At 54.9% G+C, this 18,618-nt stretch overlaps 6 protein-coding genes across 6 annotated transcripts; 3 read left to right on the top strand and 3 right to left on the bottom strand.

The window, feature by feature from the left end:
• Positions 1 to 16: 16 nt before the first annotated feature.
• On the bottom strand, positions 17 to 698 carry J3D65DRAFT_557445 (thioredoxin-like protein; the record flags this gene model as incomplete). The annotated part of the gene is made up of 2 exons (XM_066797311.1): positions 17 to 325; positions 390 to 698. 2 exons carry the CDS (start codon positions 696 to 698, stop codon positions 17 to 19), a joined length of 618 nt encoding a protein of 205 aa, XP_066653366.1.
• Positions 699 to 963: 265 nt separating this feature from the next.
• J3D65DRAFT_481749 (GDP-mannose transporter) lies at positions 964 to 2,754 on the top strand. Its single transcript, XM_066796593.1, has 4 exons — positions 964 to 1,458; positions 1,512 to 1,599; positions 1,650 to 2,036; positions 2,094 to 2,754. The coding sequence occupies exons 1-4, from the start codon at positions 1,222 to 1,224 to the stop codon at positions 2,531 to 2,533; spliced, it is 1,152 nt and encodes a 383-aa protein (XP_066653365.1). The 5' UTR covers positions 964 to 1,221; the 3' UTR covers positions 2,534 to 2,754.
• Positions 2,755 to 3,184: 430 nt separating this feature from the next.
• Positions 3,185 to 4,237, top strand: J3D65DRAFT_633097 (uncharacterized protein). The gene has a single exon (XM_066801091.1). It carries the CDS (start codon positions 3,402 to 3,404, stop codon positions 4,179 to 4,181), a length of 780 nt encoding a protein of 259 aa, XP_066653364.1. The 5' UTR covers positions 3,185 to 3,401; the 3' UTR covers positions 4,182 to 4,237.
• A 2,667-nt stretch (positions 4,238 to 6,904) lies between these two features.
• Positions 6,905 to 10,996, bottom strand: J3D65DRAFT_669988 (aerobic respiration control sensor protein-like protein arcB; the record flags this gene model as incomplete). Its single annotated transcript, XM_066803251.1, has 3 exons — positions 6,905 to 8,446; positions 8,508 to 8,625; positions 8,676 to 10,996. 3 exons carry the CDS (start codon positions 10,994 to 10,996, stop codon positions 6,905 to 6,907), a joined length of 3,981 nt encoding a protein of 1,326 aa, XP_066653363.1.
• A 679-nt stretch (positions 10,997 to 11,675) lies between these two features.
• On the bottom strand, positions 11,676 to 14,286 carry J3D65DRAFT_633091 (rRNA processing/ribosome biogenesis-domain-containing protein). Its single transcript, XM_066801090.1, has one exon. It carries the CDS (start codon positions 14,255 to 14,257, stop codon positions 11,927 to 11,929), a length of 2,331 nt encoding a protein of 776 aa, XP_066653362.1. The 5' UTR covers positions 14,258 to 14,286; the 3' UTR covers positions 11,676 to 11,926.
• A 163-nt stretch (positions 14,287 to 14,449) lies between these two features.
• J3D65DRAFT_652703 (filamentation protein-like protein) lies at positions 14,450 to 18,462 on the top strand. The gene is made up of 6 exons (XM_066802458.1): positions 14,450 to 14,598; positions 14,655 to 14,772; positions 14,827 to 15,168; positions 15,217 to 15,863; positions 15,918 to 17,834; positions 17,883 to 18,462. Exons 1-6 carry the CDS (start codon positions 14,593 to 14,595, stop codon positions 18,345 to 18,347), a joined length of 3,495 nt encoding a protein of 1,164 aa, XP_066653361.1. The 5' UTR covers positions 14,450 to 14,592; the 3' UTR covers positions 18,348 to 18,462.
• Positions 18,463 to 18,618: the final 156 nt, after the last annotated feature.

The following is an 18,618-nucleotide window of genomic DNA, read 5'->3' as shown; positions in this document are numbered from 1 at the left end:
GCCGACGTCTGCTGGCTCAATCCCAATCGTCGTCGTCGTCTTCCTCCTCCTGCTTGTCCTTGACGGGGCCGGCGGTCTCGCCATCCGCAACCTTTGCTCGCACGAGGGCGCCGCTCTGCAGCAGGCGCGCCTCCAGGTCGGCGGTGGTGAACTTGTCGGTGCCGTAGCCGAGGCCTTCGAAGCCAACGATGCGGTCGACGCCTTGGCCGTCTACAAAGGCGAGGACGCACGGGAGGACTTGGACTTTGAGCTTTGTGACGAGAAAGGGGGCGTTGTCGACATTGATGCGCAGGAAACGTGTATCGAAGTGCTTGGGAGCGAGGGCCTGGAGGAAACAAGAGGATTAGAAGGGGGTGGGGTTTGGCGTTTGATGATGTGGGATCGCGTACCTCGAGGTGGTTGTCCATGATGCGGCAGCGGCCAAAGTCGGAGTGGAAGAAATGGACGACGCAGAGCTTGGTCGACGTGGTAATCTCCATCAGAGCCTTCTCGTCCTTGATCTCGGTGCAGACGCCATGCTCCGAGTTGCGCATCTGCTTTGCGCGGGTGAATTCTGCGTGCAGCTGCTGGAGGCGTTGCTCGCGAAAGGCGTCGAGGCCGCCTTCGTCCTCCTCGAGCTCGGCAATCAGAGCGTCTTCGTCGTCGTCATCGTGCGGCCTGTCGACGAGGGCGGCAACCTTGGAGTCGAGGGCGGACATGGACATTTTTTGGCTGGGGGTGGTGGGATGGCGATGGCGATGGCGATGGCGATGGCGGAGGATGGGAGGGATGATGATGCCAGGGACGCGGCGGGAGGGGCCTTCATTCGAGATGATCGGCGCAAAGGGTCACCCAGGGCAATAATGAGGGTCTTGGACAGGATCCGACCGGACGCGAAGGATGTGGAAAGGTGTCGACAGCGTCAATGCAACACATTCGCAGTCGTCGTACCTGAGTTGCAGTTGGCGGGTACCTGCTAGTCAGCCTCCTGCTTGCCCGCTGCGCCACTCGACGACTACGTTGACAGCCCACACCAACTCTATCCTGTTCTCTCAACACCTCATTCTCTGTCGCCGACTCGCAGCATTGCGCTTTGAATTGCATTGTGCATTGCACCACCTCCCGGCGTCAGCAGTCCAGGTCCAGTGTCCGGGCTCCCCCTTACTCGCATTCCGTTCCGCCCGATCGACGCGCCCTGCCGCTGCCACTGCCTGGCCCTGACTGACCTTACCTTCGCTTCGAATGGCCGACGACAGCAAGAGAGTCCACCTCCAAGACGACGAAGACGACGACTCTCCACACGCCAAGCTCATCCACTCGCCCTCGTCCACCATGCCGCCCTCGTCCTCGTCGCTGTCGGGCAATCCCGTCCTGCCCGTCCTCTCCTACTGCGGCTCCTCCATTTTGATGACCGTCACCAACAAATATGTCTTGTCGGGAACTGGCTTCAACCTCAACTTCTTCCTGCTCTGCGTCCAGGTCCGTCCATTCACCGCTGGCCCTTCAAGCCTGCTCGCTCACCCCTCGCGCAGTCCGTCGTTTGCATCGTCGCCATCCAGTCGCTCAAGACGGCCAATGTCATCTCCTTTCGCGACTTCAAAGCCACCGAGGCCAGAAAATGTACCCAAAGCTTCCAACACCCTGACAAAATCATTGCTGACTGCGCCCAGGGCTTCCCATCACCATTCTTCTCATTGGCATGATCTACACCTCGACCAAGGCCCTCAAATTCCTCTCCATCCCCGTCTACACCATCTTCAAGAACCTGACAATCATCCTGATTGCATACGGCGAGGTGCTATGGTTCGGCGGCACCGTGACCCCCACGGCCCTGCTTTCCTTTGGTCTCATGGTGCTGAGCTCCGTCATTGCCGCCTGGGCCGACATTCAGCATGCGCTCACCAACCACGGCGGCAGCGGTAGCTCCGAGGCCTCGGACAAGATCTCGACCCTCAACTCGGGCTACATGTGGATGTTGCTCAACTGCTTCTGCAGTGCGACCTACGTCCTCGGCATGCGCGTGCGCATAAAGCTCACCAACTTCAAGGACTTTGACAGTAAGCTGCCCTCTGGTGCCACGGCCCCCCGTAAGCGCCGCGCTAACTCTCTCCCAGCCATGTTTTACAACAACCTCTTGTCTATCCCCATCCTCCTCGTCGCCTCGATCCTGGTCGAGGACTGGTCGTCGCTCAACCTGTCCAAGAACTTCCCCATCGAGAACCGCACCACCATTATCCTCTCCATGATCTTTTCCGGTCTCTCTACAATCTTCATCTCGTACACGTCGGCCTGGTGCGTGCGCGTGACGTCGTCGACGACGTATTCGATGGTCGGCGCGCTCAATAAGCTGCCCATTGCCGTGTCTGGCCTCGTCTTCTTCGATGCCCCCGTCACCTTTGGCTCCGTCAGCGCCATCTTTGTCGGCTTCGTCAGCGGCATCGTCTACGCCGTCGCCAAGGTCCGCCAAAAGACGGAAAAGCCCGACGCCCTGCCCACCACCAACATTCCCATGAGCGCCAGCAGCCAGAGCGTGCGCGACGGCCTCAAGGCATGAGCGCCGGCTTGGCGTTGCAATATATCTTCTTCAAAAGAGACGGCCGGGGGGATGGGCGTAGGCGCCTTGTTAGAGCTCTTTTTCGGCAGGTGACATTTGCGACGGACGAACCCCATGTACGGTCAATTGATGTGCTGCTTATTGTTGATCACAGAACCCGAGGAGCAGCGACGCAGACGCGCGCTTTGGGTCTTGGCGTTTTTGTTGTCGTCATTGGTCTTTGCTTGTTATTCTGCACTTGCATGAAGGATCCCATCATCAGACGCTGGTCTTTTTTCTTCTCCTTCTTTTCACTGTACTTTTGTCTTCTTTTTCTTCCTCCATGCTGCACGACGAGAACAGAAGCCGTCAAGACGTAAAAAATGGAAAAATTTCAGTCATTGAGTGGCACATGTGATTTTATGCTCGTCGAATGAATGCGCGTAGTAGCCTCCGTGTATGAATGCATCCAGGGCCTACGCGTCTAGTGATCCGATTACATCCAGCCGTTCACTTACTGGCCAGGCATCAAGTCCACTCCTCCTTCCTCAGCATAGACACTGTTCTCATGGGGTTTCTATTTGTGTTGATCTCTATGATTTACTCTCTTCCGACGCAGGGCCAAGCGAGCCGCCGAGCCGTCGTTTTGCAGAAGACGATTCCAGAATGCTTTTGGTATCATAGTGTGTTGTTATATTTATGAGATAATCCATCTACGCGTCGAACTCGTATGAAAAGAGATGCAAAGGAAATTCGTTGAACACCAACGCCTACGTCGCTCGTTGCTCAATGATACGCTCACAGACTTCAAGACAAGACTCCGCTCCAAAAGACGACCCAAGAGAACAGGAAACGGAAGAAGAACGGAAACAGGGGGAAAAGACTGACGATGGCCAATGGGAAAGGAGAGTTCGGGGTGCATCTACCCCTGAGCCACACCCAAAACCAACCGCTTGGCCCTCCACTTGCCCACTTCCCACCCCAACCGCCAGCGCCAGCTCCTGCGCCATCGCTTCTGCACCTCTTTCTCCCCTCGCTCGTATTCGAGCCGCGTCTCTGCTCCCCACGCGACGCGCTTCTCGTTCACGCCAGGTCGTTGGGCGCCGCCGGCGACGCCAAACGCCTGCATGCCACTGACCTCGCGGCCGATCCAGTCGGCTCTCTGGGGCGAGGCATCCGGCGACGGAGCAGCAGAAGATGCGGACTTCTCGCTCGACGGCTCGTCGCCCGCTTGCCCTTCGACCCACACGCCCGCCCCCTCGCCAACCGCGACGCCGTCATCACCGTCGGCCGCTTTTCCACGAGCAGCTGGCGGCGGCGTGTCGCGATGGCCCCTTGGATGCGGATCCGCATACAGCGCGGCGGCCTCCTCGCGGCGGCCCCACTCGTCCCAGAACGCCTCGACCGTGCGCAGCTTCGCCTCCAGGTACTTGGTCCAGCTGGCAAACACGACGGTGCGCGGGGCGCCGCAAACCTGGGCGTAGACGCGGCCGGGCTTGGGTTTGGGTGCGTCGTTCAGAGCGGCCGCGCTGCCATCGAATGTGCTGCCGCTACTGTTGCTGCTGCCGGTGCTGCTGTTGGGGGTGTGTTGATAGGTTCCTGGCGCCGGAAAGTAGGACGTCGAGCCTGGCGCCATGGGAGGTGGGGTGGATACTGGAGAGGCAGGTGATGGTGTTTCGGGGGGAGATGTCGGCACCGAGTGGGAGGGCGAGCCTAGTGTGGCGGGCGACAGGACCAGCACGGAGCGCATCTGAGGGGACGATTCGGTTGTTTGGATGAAGCGCTCGAGCTCCAGCTCGAACGCGGCGCCCGCTGTCGGCGGAAGCGGACAAAAGAGCGGCGGAGCAGTTGCTGTCGTTGGAGAAGAAGGACAGCTCGAGTTTGGGCTAGTGATGGGCGGGGTCGGGGGAGGAGTGGGCCAAGGGTCGAGGTCCTGGACATGGCTGCTGGTTGGAAAGAAGGGCCTCGGTGACGAGAGGAGTCGTGAAGGATCAGGGAGCTTGTTACGATAGCCGGCTCGGTACCAGCGGGCAACGGCGGCAGAACGACGCTCGCGATCGACGTGCTTGTGGAGTTTTGTAAAAGAGGTCCTCGGTGTGGGTGGGATGCTTCCAAAGTCGCTGTCGATTCCTGGCCATAGCATGCCGATGACGGCGGACGAAGGCCACTCCAGAAGCCAGGTAAGGAAGTCTTCGGGGAGCCGAGCCATCGAGCTGCCGTCAAAGTTGCCATCAAATGATCGTGCAAGAGCGGCAACATATGCCTGGCGATCAAACGGCCGCACATGCGGCAGTATGTGTTTTCTTGACGCAATGAAGAATGGTTGATTGATCGCCTCGAGGTAGATTTGAAGAAGAGCTCGACGAGAGGAAGAAATAGGGCTTTTGCGCGAATCCAGTTGGCTATCAATCAGATTGCGCCAGTGCCGCGAAACACAGTGCATCTTAATCAAGCTGGTCAGAGGCAGATGGCTGAGAATCAGCAACTGCACACGGACTGGTAGAGCCTGTGCGGACATTGACGGCGCAAGATGTCGTTTCGTGATGGTTCTAGTCGTCCTTGGGTCAAAACCGCGCTGCGTTGCAATTTCGTAAATGCCATGAATTGCATCGCTGGAGACGCCGGTCCGGTAGGTGATTTCAGAGTCGCTCAACAGACCCAAGGATTTCAGCGTAACCACCTGCGCCAGCGTGGCAATGTCGTGTTGAGACATTTCTGCGTGACTGCTTTGAGATTTGGCGAGAAGCAGCGCCTGCAGTGGAGCGGAGGTCCAAAGACGAGGGGAAAGCTGGGAGATCCTGAGAGAAATTCAGTAAAGGTTGAAGATGTGCGGTTGGCAAAATCTGTGGTCCTGATTGACAAAAACTTATACAACCAGGCAGGCAGTGAGTGACGCCAGAAGACGAAATAAAGTTCAGATCTGCAGACTTGATCCAGGATCAGCTCGCGTAGTCGCATTGCCCTGGTCGGATGCGGGAGTCTTCTCCCGCAAGGATGCCTCTCTGGGTTAGTTCAAGTCAAAAGATCTGCTGTAACAAGGGAATCCACCAGGTGATCACCTCACAGGCCTTTGGAGGGTCACTTTCGATGCCGTCTTTTGCACGCTGGCCAGCCTGCGAGCAATTCGTTCTAACGATGTTTGCCACAACACCTTCTGTGGGATTCGAAAGGCGACCAATGACAAACCCAGGATGCAGGTACCCGCCGTTACATCAAAGCTGCAACATCTTTATCGACGACTTGAGCATGTCTTTTCTGCGGTAGCATCAAGTCGAGTCTCGTTTCCGAAAACAAACACGACCCCGTTCGTCGGTACGGAATAAGCAAACGCCTCTGATTTCCAGGCGAATCAGACCGTCCTTTGGTGGGACAGTCTCACAGGCTCGACGGGTGGAAGCTCTGGAACATGCTCAGTGGGGTTGTGGCCGTTGCCTTCCCTCCACCACGCCCGTCGATTTTCGGCGCTTTTCCTTTTGACCCCAAAGACCCTGCCAATGAGGCTGCGTGGTGTTGGCTTCGGCCTCCGTGAGAACGCGGCGGGTGAGCCTCGGCCATGTCGGCCAGGAAAGCGTTTATCATGCGGCCCGCCATGTCTTGCTGGGTTGTTCGTTGCGGCTTGCCGTGGCAAAAGCTTTGACGCCAGTTTTATCGTCGTCCCACTGACTACAAGTGCGAAGAAACTTGCAGAATCCACTGCAAGAGTGGGGTGTTGGCAACCTAGCTCGAAAGTGCTTCCAAGTAATCAGTTGCTTGCAAAGCAAATGGACTTTTTGCGAGAAAGAGATGAATTCAATGGTATCTGTTGCCTTGCATAAGCTTCGAGTCGCAGCAATTATTTGCGTGAAGGCAGCTGCCGCCTTCGAGGCATCAAAGGACACTCTTTTCCCTAGGCTAGAATGAAGGCATGCCCTAGACGAGTCTAGAGTGGTGTGGATTATGTTCGCCCCAATATTTCCCGCTTTCGTGAGACCCCCGGAAATGGCGTAAGAGTATTGAGGTGCAGTGTTGCTAACACGTAGAGATGCGTATACGCGGAAGTCGGTGTATGTGATGAAGTGCATTGACGGGTTGGAAAAACAGTGTTGGATCAATATGTACGGTGATCTGGAAGCGCAGAGTCGCGGTCTCCCTGCATAACCATCTGAGAGACACTTCTCCGGAATGTCCGGTATATTGCAACCATATGTTGGCCCACGTGGAGATGCATACGAGCACTGTGATGGTGTTCTGCGCCAACAGGCGTCGAGGTCGTTTGATTGGCTACTGGGTGGACTGAGGCGATCGGGAAGCCACGAGTTTGCCGCGATGTCAAAGGCGCCCTCGAAATTCCTTTTGAAAGACGATCAGCGATTGCGGCATTAAGCTCTACCGGGAGGCGGCGGGCCCCTCCCCTCAGCCATGTCCGCCCATCTTGCACACCAGCTCTGTCATCTTTTTCGCCAACTCGGGCACTCGAAACGGTTTGCTCACAACGTCGTCCATGCCGGCTTCCATTGCCGTGTTTATCTGCTCCCCTCTTACGTTGGCCGTGACCGCTATGACTGGCACATGCCCTTTGACGGTGCCTTCTCGCTGCAGGCGACGTATTTCACGTACGGCTGTCAGACCGTCCATAACGGGCATTTCCCAATCCATGAGAATTAGGTCGAGGCTTATTGGGGGCTCGGCTTTGGAAGAGTCGAACGATGACTTTGCCGTGTCATTTGCGGTAGTTGCGGGGGAAGAGGTCGCCGAGGTGGGGCTTGGAGCTGAGGACGTCGTGTTTTGCGCGTGTGCGCAGTACTTTGTACGGCGAAGAAACTCGAGCGCTTCAGCGCCATGGTTGGCGACCGAGACTTCCCAGCCTTTGCTGCGTAGTTGGTTTGCGAGAACGCGCTGATTGATAAGGTTGTCTTCGACCAGGAGGATGTGCACCGGGGTTTGCGGAATTATCGACAGTCTTCTTTGCATAGAAGGTCTCCTAAAGGGCTTCGGTCTTGCCTTCCTCTCGTCTGCTTTTTCGTTTTCTTGGAAAGATCCCCCGCTTACTTTCCTACGGGGCGGGGACTCTGACGATGGGCTCTCGGCAGCCAAGGGCGTCATTAGATCTGGAATCAGCTGTGTCGCTTCTTCAAGGCCATCTTGCACGTCCGTGCTCCTCCTCGCCTTGATGTAGAAGGAGAACGTGCTTCCTTGCTTGCTTTCGCTCGAAAACCATATTGCACCACCATGCATCTCAGAGAGACGTCGGGAAATGAAGAGACCCAGGCCACTGCCCCCGTAGCTTATGTGAGTGCGGGGACTGGCCTGGCTGAATCGTGCAAAGAGAAGATCCTTTTCGTCCTCCGATAATCCTCGGCCTGTGTCTTCTACTGAATACTTGATGAAGAGGATTTGGCTGGGGTCTTGCGCCCAGTCTGCAAGAAGGCTCGGTGCTTCCTCAGCGGCAGCAGTATGAAGGCTGGAATCCGTTTCGTTGGGATAGCAGACGGGACGAGCGAGCGCAGCTCCGACTGAGACTGTGATTTTTCTGGTTGATTCAAGTCGCGTGAACTTGATCGCATTCGTGACCAGATTGATCAGGATTTGCAGGAGTCTGGTTGGATCGAGAGATACGAAATCTGCTCCAACAATATTGCGATAGGAGGGTTCGGTGCGAAATCTCAAGGCAATATCTGCAGCTTTTGCCTCGGCTTCAAACATCTTGACAGCGTGCCGGCCTATCGAGTCTGGCTGTGCATCGACTGGAGTCATAACCAAGAGACCAGAATCGAGCTTGGACATGGTGAGGACATCATCAACAATGCATTTCATGTGCTGACTGCATTGGGCAATCGTTTGAGCAGCTTCGACACCATCCCTGAGAAGCTGGAGGAATGGAGGAGCTAGCTCTTGATTCGAATTAATCTTGTGGCGATGGGATTCGATGATGCTATCCGCGCATTGAATGATTGCCTGGTGCTGTTAGCCACAGAGGCGAAGTGCTACGATGAGCCATGTTGGGTTCCGGGCTTACACTCAGTGGGTTGCGCATCTCATGCGATGTCGTATCAATGAAACTTTCGAGCTGCCTCTTGGATCTCAAAGCATCGTCTGTCCGCTGTTTCTGAAGGCCTTCTCCCCATTTGAGACGGCTGGATGTTCAAGATTAGCACCGATACCCAAGGAAATGAGGCCTACGTACCTAATATCCGTGACTGCACCGACAATCTCCTGGACCTCGCCGCTGTCGCTGAGCTCCGGGAAAGCGGATATCAAAATCCACATGCTGTGATTCCAATGATCTTTGTCCAAGTCTGGAGTGTCATGAGGAGGCTTCCAGCTCCTCTTCAGTCGCAACTCCATCACCACCTGGACTTTCTCCGTCATGAGCTTTGCAAAGTGCTTTTCACATCGGCCTTGGTCTTCCGGGAGGCAGAGCTCTCGCCAGGTCTCACGAAAATCGATGAGATCTTCGGACAACTGCGCAACGTTGAACCAGGCCTTGTTCCTGTACGTGAAGCGGCCGTCTGAGCCGACAATGAAAATTCCCACATCAGCTCTCTCTGCAAAGCGTTGAAATTTCTTCTCGTTCCGTTCGGCTTCCTTTTGAGAGACAATGAGCTGCTCGGTAAGATTCGCCTTCATCAGCTCAGCTTGAGTAATCATCTTTTCTCGCTGGCGGATGTCCTCCTCGTGAAGCACCACAGATGCCCCACAAGTGGCCAGTAGGCGGCTAGTGACGCTCATGAACTTCTGATAATCTTCATCGTACGGACGCCGAGGGTTGATGCCGACCACAAGGAATCCCAATACGTTCTTCGTAGTAGTAGGGGTGATCGGGCAAATGACGCCGTATTGGCAAGGATGTCCGAAGCCTCGCCAGTGGATACCATCGAGCATGCCCTTTGGTAAGGTTCCATCGCCCAAGTCCAACACTGTGGGCCCCCTCGAATTCATGGCTTCGCGAAAGAAGGGCACGAAACCATCCATGCCCGCGAGAAAGTCTAGCCGGTGTGGTGCAGCAGGATGTCCGTCAGGTACGCCCAAGGAGCCTTTGAGTACACACTGTTTGGGCATCGTCGAAGAAGTTGTTGACATGGACATGGTGTCGCTGGAGTCCTCGTCCTCCATCGCGTACAGCAAAGCGAATGGAACGTCCTTGTCGTTATGCGAAAGAGCGCCGAGAACGAGATGCCAAAAAGAATCCAGGGTCCTAGCGCGCGAGGTCTCTTCGCTGAGCAGTAAGAGTGTTTCCAGTCTTCTCTGGGAGACTACGTGTTTTGTTGTCTCTGTCACTGGCTCATAGTGGCCAGCCACAGTCCCATGGTCCCCTATAATCGGTATCATCGAAAAGGAATAATAAGTTTCTTCCAGGACGCCATTTCTCATTAGAAAGATTGGAAGGTTGTGTTCCTGGACAGTCTCACCAACGAGAATGTTCCGGGCTGTAAATGGGGTAAAATGGTCCCAGTAATCCTTCAATGCCACAGCCGCACTCTGTCCCATGGAGAACGGATGAAGGTCCCCGATAAGCTCGATGTACGGTTCGTTGTAGATCATCACGACCTCTGGGCCCCAGAATAACACAGCTGGTCTGGTGTCCCGCAAGATGAGATTGGCCATCAGTCGAAGTTGAGGCGACCAGGAATGCCTTGGGCCGAGAGGGGTCATGCTCCAATCAATGGAGCGCGCAAAGTTCATCCACTCGGTCATTTTGCCTGATGGAGGGTCCACAGTCCAATCGAATCCGTTGACAAAATCGGCAATACCGTCTCGACCTGCGGACTGTATGTGAGATAGCCGCGATAGGCGAGAAATGGCGTCCTCATGCACATGTGCCCAGCCCGAACTCTGTTGCAGAATATGAATATCGTCGTGGCTGCGTGTTCGCACATTGCTGGGTCTTCTCAAATGGGTGGCTTCCTTCGGAGTCCTCGATCCAGGTGTTGTTGCCCTGCTTACGGATGGAGAGACTTCAGTTGTTACAATGTCCGGAATCGTTGGGCGACGGTCCAGTTCCAATGCGCTGATCACGCTCCATCGACCCTGTATGATGACTTTTGTCCACCGCAGCCCACTGTACGCGAATGTCTCCGCTTTTGGGTCCTTCTTCTTGTTGAACATCCACTTGCGGAATTTGGAGTACGGTCTGACAGAGTATGCACCTGGCGATTCCATATTCTCTTTTCCAGACACCAAGGACATGAGATCGCCATCCACCGTGGCTTGTAGGGCACGGTTGGAATAAACAGGCTGAAGAAGGCATCCAGGTTTGTCGGTAATGTCCAAGTCGAGAATAAAGGTAGGCCTTGGATCCAGGGCTAGGAAGTCCACAAGACCAACAGCCTTGAGCACGTCCACAACAGGTTGACCTTTTTCCGATCCATCTTCCTGGCGCGTGTTCATTGTGGGATGCGAGTCTTTTTCTTTGCCGGTAAGAGCCAGGGCTGCCAAGCTACTGTTATGGCTCGTCTCTGTAACCTCGGTGTGGGCAACACCCTCTGCCGAGACGCCATTGTTCATTCCGCAAGCAAGCAGGGCAAATGCGCCGACTTGTTTGATCCAGAGCCAGGAACGAGCGTCGCTTTCAGAGAATGATCCGGTTCTCTAGATGCGCGCAAAGTTGACGCATTCTCGATGTTCGTGGGTTCGTGGTCTTTCGTGGACAAGATGGAGCCAAACGCGATTTCAGGTTGGAGTCCGGGTAGACTGGGAGAGGTCAAAGGTCAGTACGAGGCAATGCCAAAATCTTACGGGCTAGTGGCGCTTGAAGAAGAATGGATGGCGTTGGCGGCTGCAGTGACGCAAGGAACAAAGATCCAGGTCTAGACCATCATGACCTCATCCCTTCTGCTGGCCCAACTCAGAACCATACGGTATCTTTCACGTTGGGACATGGGAAGCATTCGGCTTCATATGTTGCATCGAGAATCTCACGCAACGGCCCTAGGCACCAAGGCGACGGAGACGCTCAGCCGTCCGCGCAGCTGTCCAGGTGCCCGAATCGGGGAACTGAGGCGGTTGACGCAGGGCTGGATCGGTTGCAGTAAGCCTTGATGTCAGCTTAAAGACAGGGTCTGACGGTTCGAGATTAGCATGCGACAGTTGTTTCTGAGCGAGCCACTCGCGCGAGCAAGTCCGCGGTATTTGGTCCCGGATGCGTCATCGCTGACTGCAACACAACACCACCAGCTGCTCGTCATCTCTGCCAGGCTGGCCGGCAATTACTGTTGCTGTTTTTAGGGCCCACGCGGCTGTCTCATCTCCACCAGTCCTTCAGTGGAACACGAGGAACCCCGCCATTCCGTGGCCGTTTCTAGGCAACGGCTTCTCCAGACATTCAATGGTTCGCGGCACACTTGGCGATGGATCCGTAATGTCCGGTTGGAAGCGATGTGGATACTCATTTTGAACTCTTCTATCTCCAAGTTTCCGCGGTCAATCGCCTTGTACTTATTCTTCTTCTTCTTCTTCCTCATCATCATCATCACCCATCACCAGAGAGGGAATTTCCACGTCTTCATCGTCGTCTTCAAGCTCTTCCGTCTCGTAGTTCGTCTGTTCCATGGCTGCAGATGAAGACCCGCGTGTTTGCTCACTTTGCACAGGACTCTTTTCACTTGGCGAATCCTCCGGCGGACTCGAAATTCGAGCCCGTTTGGGGGACGGAGCGTGCGCTTCGACATTTTCGCTCTGTCGCTTCTCAGGTCCGTCTTGGAAAGCGAGGGGTTTGACACCTGCGCTTCCAACAATGGCGTCTGTCCCATTTTCTTGAATCGAGTCTGGAGCATGGGGCTTTGGCTGCTCCACTTCAGCGGGTTTGGTCTGAACCGGAGAAGTGTCGACTTCCATGTCCTCTTTCGTTTCCTGATGATCCTCGTTTTCTTCGACCTCTTGCTTTTCCGAATCGCTACCATCCTCGCTTTCGTCTTCCTCTTCAAACTCTTGGTGATCGAGGTTTCTGCCGCTGTTTGTTTTTATGACAGGCAATCGTGGCCTCAAAAGTGCTTCAACCGCTGGTTTGGACGAATACAATCTTGCCAGGAGAGGCAAGAGGCTGGGACTGTTGCTGACGGAGTCATTCAAGCAGCTCGAAATAAGAGCTTCCTCATGTCTGGTCAAGACTGCAACCTGGTCCATGCGACTGCGCACAACGTGATCAACCAAGTCTGCTGGTAGTTGGAAGATTAAAGTTGAGAGAAGCGCAGATGCATGATCTCGCAAGCCACAAGGAACAGTCGTTCCCAACGCGAGAGGTTGTTGGGCTTTGAGAAAGCTGTCCGCGTTTAAGGAACCCTGCGAAATATTCTTATTCCCGTTTTTGGCAGCAACAGCTGCGTTCTCAACGGACTTTGATTTCTTGCGTGGGAGAAGATCGTCGCAACAAGCGTGCGCAACAACGTTCAAACTCTTGACTTGCAATCCTTGGAGACCATGTCCAATGAGAGGCAACATTTGAGTGAGGATGGAGTACACCGCAGCACGAACAGATGGGAGAAGCTGTTCCTCTTGGAACAAGTACACAAGGCGTTCGATGAGGAACTCCATAAGAGGAGTCATGGCCTGTCCAAACCGTTCAATCAAAGCTTCTGCGAGGCCGATTGCTGCAACATGGATTTGGGGTAAGATGGTCCACAAATCATTGCGCTCCTCTTTTCCGATCTGGTCATTAAATGTCATACCGCCTTCTTGCCTGCCTCTCGCGGCGGGAGCCGTCACAGCCAACAGCCTTGTGATCAAATCCATAACGTGTGCGATGCGATAGCTGACGGGCGTAGCAGGTGCGGTCGGAGTTGTAGTGAATTCTGCAAGCAACCGGAGAAGGCCTACAAGACGGTCGGCACCAGCATAAATGCCCGTCCATCCAGTGAACCCGTGCGCATCCTGTTCCGCTAAGGCTTGGTCCGCGGTTTGATTTGACGTGTTTGATATTTGAACCCCTGCGACGGACTCCCACTCTTCGAGAACACCACGGAAAACCTTATTTGCTGTTTGGTGAGCAGCAGACACGACATTGAGCAGGGATTTTTCCCATTCTTCTTTGGATGCTCCTTTTGTAGCACAGCAGGGAAGCTGCACAAATAGCTTTCGTGCTGCGACAAGACCGTCATCTGTCAAATGCGCTGCTTGTGTCGAAGACGCTGAAGCCACAACATCAGCAAGGAAGCGGCTGATTTTACCCAGGTGTGGGCGGAATGTCGTGGGATGACGGGGCAGGAGTCTCGCAAAGCTCTCAAGAGTAGTCTCGACCAACTGCGGAGTCCCTGGCTCAAGGCGTGAGGATTTTGCAAGTATGTTGAGGCAGCTCGTTATGAATGGCGTCAACGAAGGCGTCGTGATCTCTCTGACTAGCGTCTGATAGTCACGCGTGAGCATGAAGATTCTGGTGAGAGTGACAATGGCCATAATCTTGGTGGTAGGTGGATCAGGCTTGGACAGGATGCCTAGCAGTCCTCGAACCCACGGTCCGCACTTTTGGAGCATCTCCCAACCGCCAAGTTCAATTGCTGTTTTGGCGAGAACCACGGCGGACCAGCGACCCTCGGCCGATCTGTCCTGGAGAAGGGTTGAAATTTGGGTCCTAAACTTGTGGACCAGAACCGAGGATTCGGAGGCATCCTTGGCCGTCGAGTTGTGAGAAGAGGACAAGATGGGTTTGCATGGGACGAGCAGCGCTGTGATTTGAGGAATGGCGGCAGGAAGCTGTTTGGACGGGAGGGAAGAGATGCGGTAGGACACAGCCTTGAGCGTGCTCGCCGCGTAGGCGTCCTTGGAGGGAGCCATGGTCTTGTTGTTTGCGATGGCCGTTGTTGTGGTGTTGAGTAGAAAAAAGCTGCCCTGGCGGCGGCGGCGGCGGGAACGCGGCGATTGGCGGACGCGCCGACCATGGCCTGGCGCCCGGGCGCATCCCTGCCCGTCGCCGCGGAGGTCCCTTTCGGTCCCCAAGCCCCGTCAGTTTCGCTGCAGCTCCACCATCCACCCTACCGTCGCATCGCCTTCCCCCAAACCGTTCTTGGTTCAACTCGGTTGTTTCGTAGGGCTGATCCTCACCCGACCGTCATGGCCCTCGCATAATAACTTCTTGAGCATCTCTAGGTCGCTGCGCGGGCTGCTCAATCATGCCTGTATTCCTCCCTCCCCCTGCTACGTCACCTCTGCTCGTACTGATGCCCGCTTGCAGGACAACGCAAAGGCGAATGGATACATTGCCCAGCTCGACGACGCCCGCTGCAATGCTCGCTGGGGCGATGTCCCTGAGCTTGCCAGGAAAATCGAAAAGCATGCGCCTCATCGAACTTGTACGCCATTGCTCTCCCCTAGAATACTGCGCACATACCTGACCGCACCGTAAGGCTTGTACACCACTGCCAGAGCAGAGGCCCACGTCGCCGCACACTACAAAGCACAATATGCTCCTCCCCCTTCTCCGACCGCAGCGACTCCTCCTCCGCCCGATTTGCGAACTTTGATAGACCCGTTGGCCGCCGCTCTAGGCGCAGAGACGACACACAAGCAGGACGTGTTTGCGGCGGCTGTATGCTTGGCATGGATACACTCAGTCTTGGATGAGCCCGACCTTACATTATCGAGGCTTCCTGCCAATTTCGAAGACAAGATAGCCGAATTGAATACTGGGGATGAGTCCTTGACTGGATGGACCCAGGTTTGCATTATCAAGGGGGCATATTTGAAGGGTAAGAACGGGCTCAGGCCATTTTATCCTCAAAAGCTGACCATGTCAGGTTCCGCCCAAAAAACTTTAGGATCCACGGCCGAAGCGACGCAGTCCTACAAATCGGTCTTTCGATTCCTTTCGCAGAATATTCTCAGCTCTGCTTCGCCGCAGCTGAAGTGTTGGTCGGAAGCTCTGCTAGCCCACCTCTGCATCTACCAAGACATCTCCCGGCCTGGCGCCAGAGTAGAAGAATTCAATCAGTCTATCCAAACCTTCCGTCTGTGGTCGCGCGTCACCGACAATGGCAAGGCTCTGTTTGGTGGTCTCGACGGGAGCGACCCACCCAACATGCGACGTGCGGTATGGAAGGCTTACTATGGCTCCCTGTCCGTCATCCTAAGACGTCGCACTCTGTATACGGGCTCTTCAGATCCAGCGGACCCACTTATGAGGGATGACGCAGAACATGCCTCCGAAGAACAGTACATCTCCGCGAAGTTGCATCAACGCTCAGAGTTGAGATTGGCCGAGTCCGTCTATGAAGCTCTTTTGCTCAAGGAAAAGCTGTTCCCGAAAGCAAGTGAGAACAACGAGGAGATTGACTCATGGGCCGAGTCCGTGATGCGCAATTGGCGTGTGCTGTGTGGACCTACCTGGACGGATGACGAGCTTGGTGAAGGAGGCAAGGCCGGAGTAGGCAAATGCGTTCTTGATGTATGCTTGGGATTCCAATTTCTGTGGAGACTGAAGAGCTGACCAAGATTTCAGATTCTTTACAGGGCTGCCACAAAGTCGTACCATTCGACCAGCATACTTCGTCACTTGTTCATTGTACATGCTTCCCTAGCTGAGTTTGATTTGGCCTTCAAGGCATTCGACTCCTACGTCGAAATCATTAGCCGCGGCAAAGACCGTGCGGAGAAAACCGGAGAAGAAGATCCGGGACTCGACGACAACGACATTGTGCTTAGGACTGCGTCTGAAGCCATCAGGATTCTCTGTCGATTTGGTTCATTCAACGAGGCCGAAAAGGCCAAGAAGGTGGGAGAGCAGATTGAGAAGTGGCTGAAACAACACACGCCTGCATCGAGACCAGGGACGGCCAAAACGAACAGCTCTGAAACGGAAAAAGAAAGGCCCACGGAGAGTTCAATCTCACCACGAGTTCTTGCCATTGCCCACCGCGCGATAGGTATCAGTCGTGCTCATTGGGCCAGGCTCACGTACGAAGCGACTGCGAGGTCAACGCTTCAAACGCAAGCGGCTCTTGCGCTTCGCCGGGCGCTTAGCCCCGAGTATGAAGACCCAAATAATCTGGAAACTCAGTACGCCCTTGGGCTGCTCCTTTCCGAGATGCGGGACATCAATGGTGCAATCAAGATTGTAAAGCGTGCTTTATCGACGTATTCGCAGCCCGACGGCCTGAGGACGCCGGACGGCGTTTTGAGCGAAGATGCGGGAGATGAAGAGGCAGAGTACATTCGCGAAAGAAAGCTGATTCCTCTTTGGCATCTCCTTGCTCTGCTCCTCACAGCGAAGTCCGATTTTGCGACGGCTGAAAGAACAGCGGAAGCCGCTTTTGAGCAATTCAACGACCCATCAGTCCTGTTTGGGGCACCCGACGCTTTCCGGAGTGAGCACCTTAATGATAGCGGCGCGGGAATATCCGGCCACCAAGCCAAGGCAAACCTCGGGCTGGTTGACCGTATGGAAGCTTTTGAGAAGGAGGGTGTTTTGCAGGTAAAGTTTACTCAGCTCAAGCTGTTGGAGGTTCTTGAAGGAACGACTGCAGCGGTTGACGCCAGCATGGAGCTTTTGGCCCTTTACAAAAGACTTTTCGGCGACCCTTCTAGCGGTCAGCAAAAAGTTGCTTTGGGTTCTTCTGAAGCTCTGCCCCATAACCATTCAACGACGAGGGTTTCCATGTTTGGACGGAGGAAAAACACCAACCAGGGAGGACGTAGCACGTCCGTACCACCAGCCAGCCGGAGGAGCTCTTCCAGGCCTTCGACCATCGTGACCGACGGGACCGCGGCACCGGCAATTCAGGTCACAGACGACACCGGTAAGGCTAATGGACATCGTTCTTTTCCTAGTTTGATCAAACCTCTGGAGAGACATAGCTTCCTGTCAAAGAGCGGAAGCATCAAATTAAAAAAGAGGAGCTCAAGCGTTGCTAAGACGGCCGACTCAGCAGAAAACTCAGAGAAGACCGACTCTGTCGCGGATGGAGCGACCAGACGTGGAAGCGCACCCTCCGGAAAGCTCCGTGGATCCGTCAGCAGTTCCAACGATCAACCACTCCGCTCAGTGGCCCACAACCTCTCCCACCAGAACGAGCCACCTCCGGCTGGACATGAAGACCAACCTCCCCAACAGGATACCCGTCTGCCGGCGCCCTTTCCCCGACCGTACTTTTCTTTCATCGAGCCTCAATTCCCAAAGCTGCAAGAGCGCAGGCATACCACTTCGCTCCTCATAGATGTCTGGCTGTTCATCGCCGGCTTGTATACGCGCGCGGCGCTTTTTGAAGACGCCAAGGGGGCCGTCGACGAGGCTTTCAAGTTGGCAGACAACTTGGAACAAGAGGTATCTCAAGAGTCATCAAGCGCCAGATTCTTCTCTGAGAGAGGCTGGGGTGGCGGTAAAAGTGTCGAGGAGCTGTGGGCCGAAATTCACGCTTGCGTAAGTTTCACGATCTTTTTCATAGCAGTGTTCTCTAACAATTCATAGCGCGGTCAAATCGCGCACGCTGAAGGCGAGCCTCATGAGGCTTCGTCTCATTTTGAAAAGGCCCTGTCGCATCATCCAGACGACTCTGTCAGCGTCATTGGCTTGTCGAATATTTTACTCGACATTTATACACAAAAGATCCCGCCAGAGCCCGTTGAGTTCGCTGGCGCCTCGCGGATACAGCCATCTACAAACGAGACCAGGAGACCAAGCGGCCAATCGCCGAGTCCCGAAGAGCTGAATCGCTTGGCGGCCAGAGATCGAGCGTACGGATTGCTCTCAACGCTGACGAAACTGGGAAGTGGTTGGGACGACTCAGAAGCCTGGTTCGCGTTGGCCCGCGCTTATGAAGAGGGGGGACAAATAGAAAAGGCAAAGGAGGTGCTGTGGTGGTGCGTTGAGCTCGAAGATACCAAGGCTCTGCGTCCGTGGAACTGCGTCGGCGTCGGGGGATTCGTTCTCTGATGTCAACCTGCCCTCAAGATACCCTTTGTAATTAATTGAGCGCCGCTACGGTCGGTAATCAGGTACAGACTGCTAAGCATTTTGTAATCGCCCCCAGCTAGGTCTTTTCACGTGGTTACACCATTGGTTTCTTTCACTTTCACAACTGTCCATCCAGCCTTCACGTTCACTCGTGAGTTCACCAACATCAAGCATCTTTGCAATCCTACGATCTCCCAAAACTTTTTTACTGGGCTTCGCCACGGCTCGCATGTCGTATCCCCAAGTTCTG

Source organism: Phyllosticta citribraziliensis, assembly GCF_038025025.1.
Source record: "Phyllosticta citribraziliensis strain CPC 17464 chromosome Unknown J3D65scaffold_9, whole genome shotgun sequence".
In the NCBI taxonomy this organism is placed as follows: domain Eukaryota; kingdom Fungi; phylum Ascomycota; class Dothideomycetes; order Botryosphaeriales; family Phyllostictaceae; genus Phyllosticta; species Phyllosticta citribraziliensis.
Note: the sequence above shows the minus strand (reverse complement) of the source record. Positions and strands in the feature narration are given on the sequence as shown.

What these genes read in the sequence shown, in the direction of transcription:
- J3D65DRAFT_481749 (XM_066796593.1), top strand. Translation starts at nt 1,222, where the DNA reads ATGGCCGACGACAGCAAGAGAGTCCACCTCCAAGACGACGAAGACGAC. An exon ending in AGCCACCGAGGCCAGAAAAT is followed by an intron (nt 1,600 to 1,649) that starts GTACCCAAAGCT and finishes GACTGCGCCCAG; the next exon opens with GGCTTCCCATCACCATTCTT. An exon ending in CAACTTCAAGGACTTTGACA is followed by an intron (nt 2,037 to 2,093) that starts GTAAGCTGCCCT and finishes ACTCTCTCCCAG; the next exon opens with CCATGTTTTACAACAACCTC.
- J3D65DRAFT_633097 (XM_066801091.1), top strand. Translation starts at nt 3,402, where the DNA reads ATGGCCAATGGGAAAGGAGAGTTCGGGGTGCATCTACCCCTGAGCCAC.
- J3D65DRAFT_633091 (XM_066801090.1), bottom strand. Translation starts at nt 14,257, where the DNA reads ATGGCTCCCTCCAAGGACGCCTACGCGGCGAGCACGCTCAAGGCTGTG.
- J3D65DRAFT_652703 (XM_066802458.1), top strand. An exon ending in GCATGCGCCTCATCGAACTT is followed by an intron (nt 14,773 to 14,826) that starts GTACGCCATTGC and finishes CCGCACCGTAAG; the next exon opens with GCTTGTACACCACTGCCAGA. An exon ending in CAAGGGGGCATATTTGAAGG is followed by an intron (nt 15,169 to 15,216) that starts GTAAGAACGGGC and finishes TGACCATGTCAG; the next exon opens with GTTCCGCCCAAAAAACTTTA.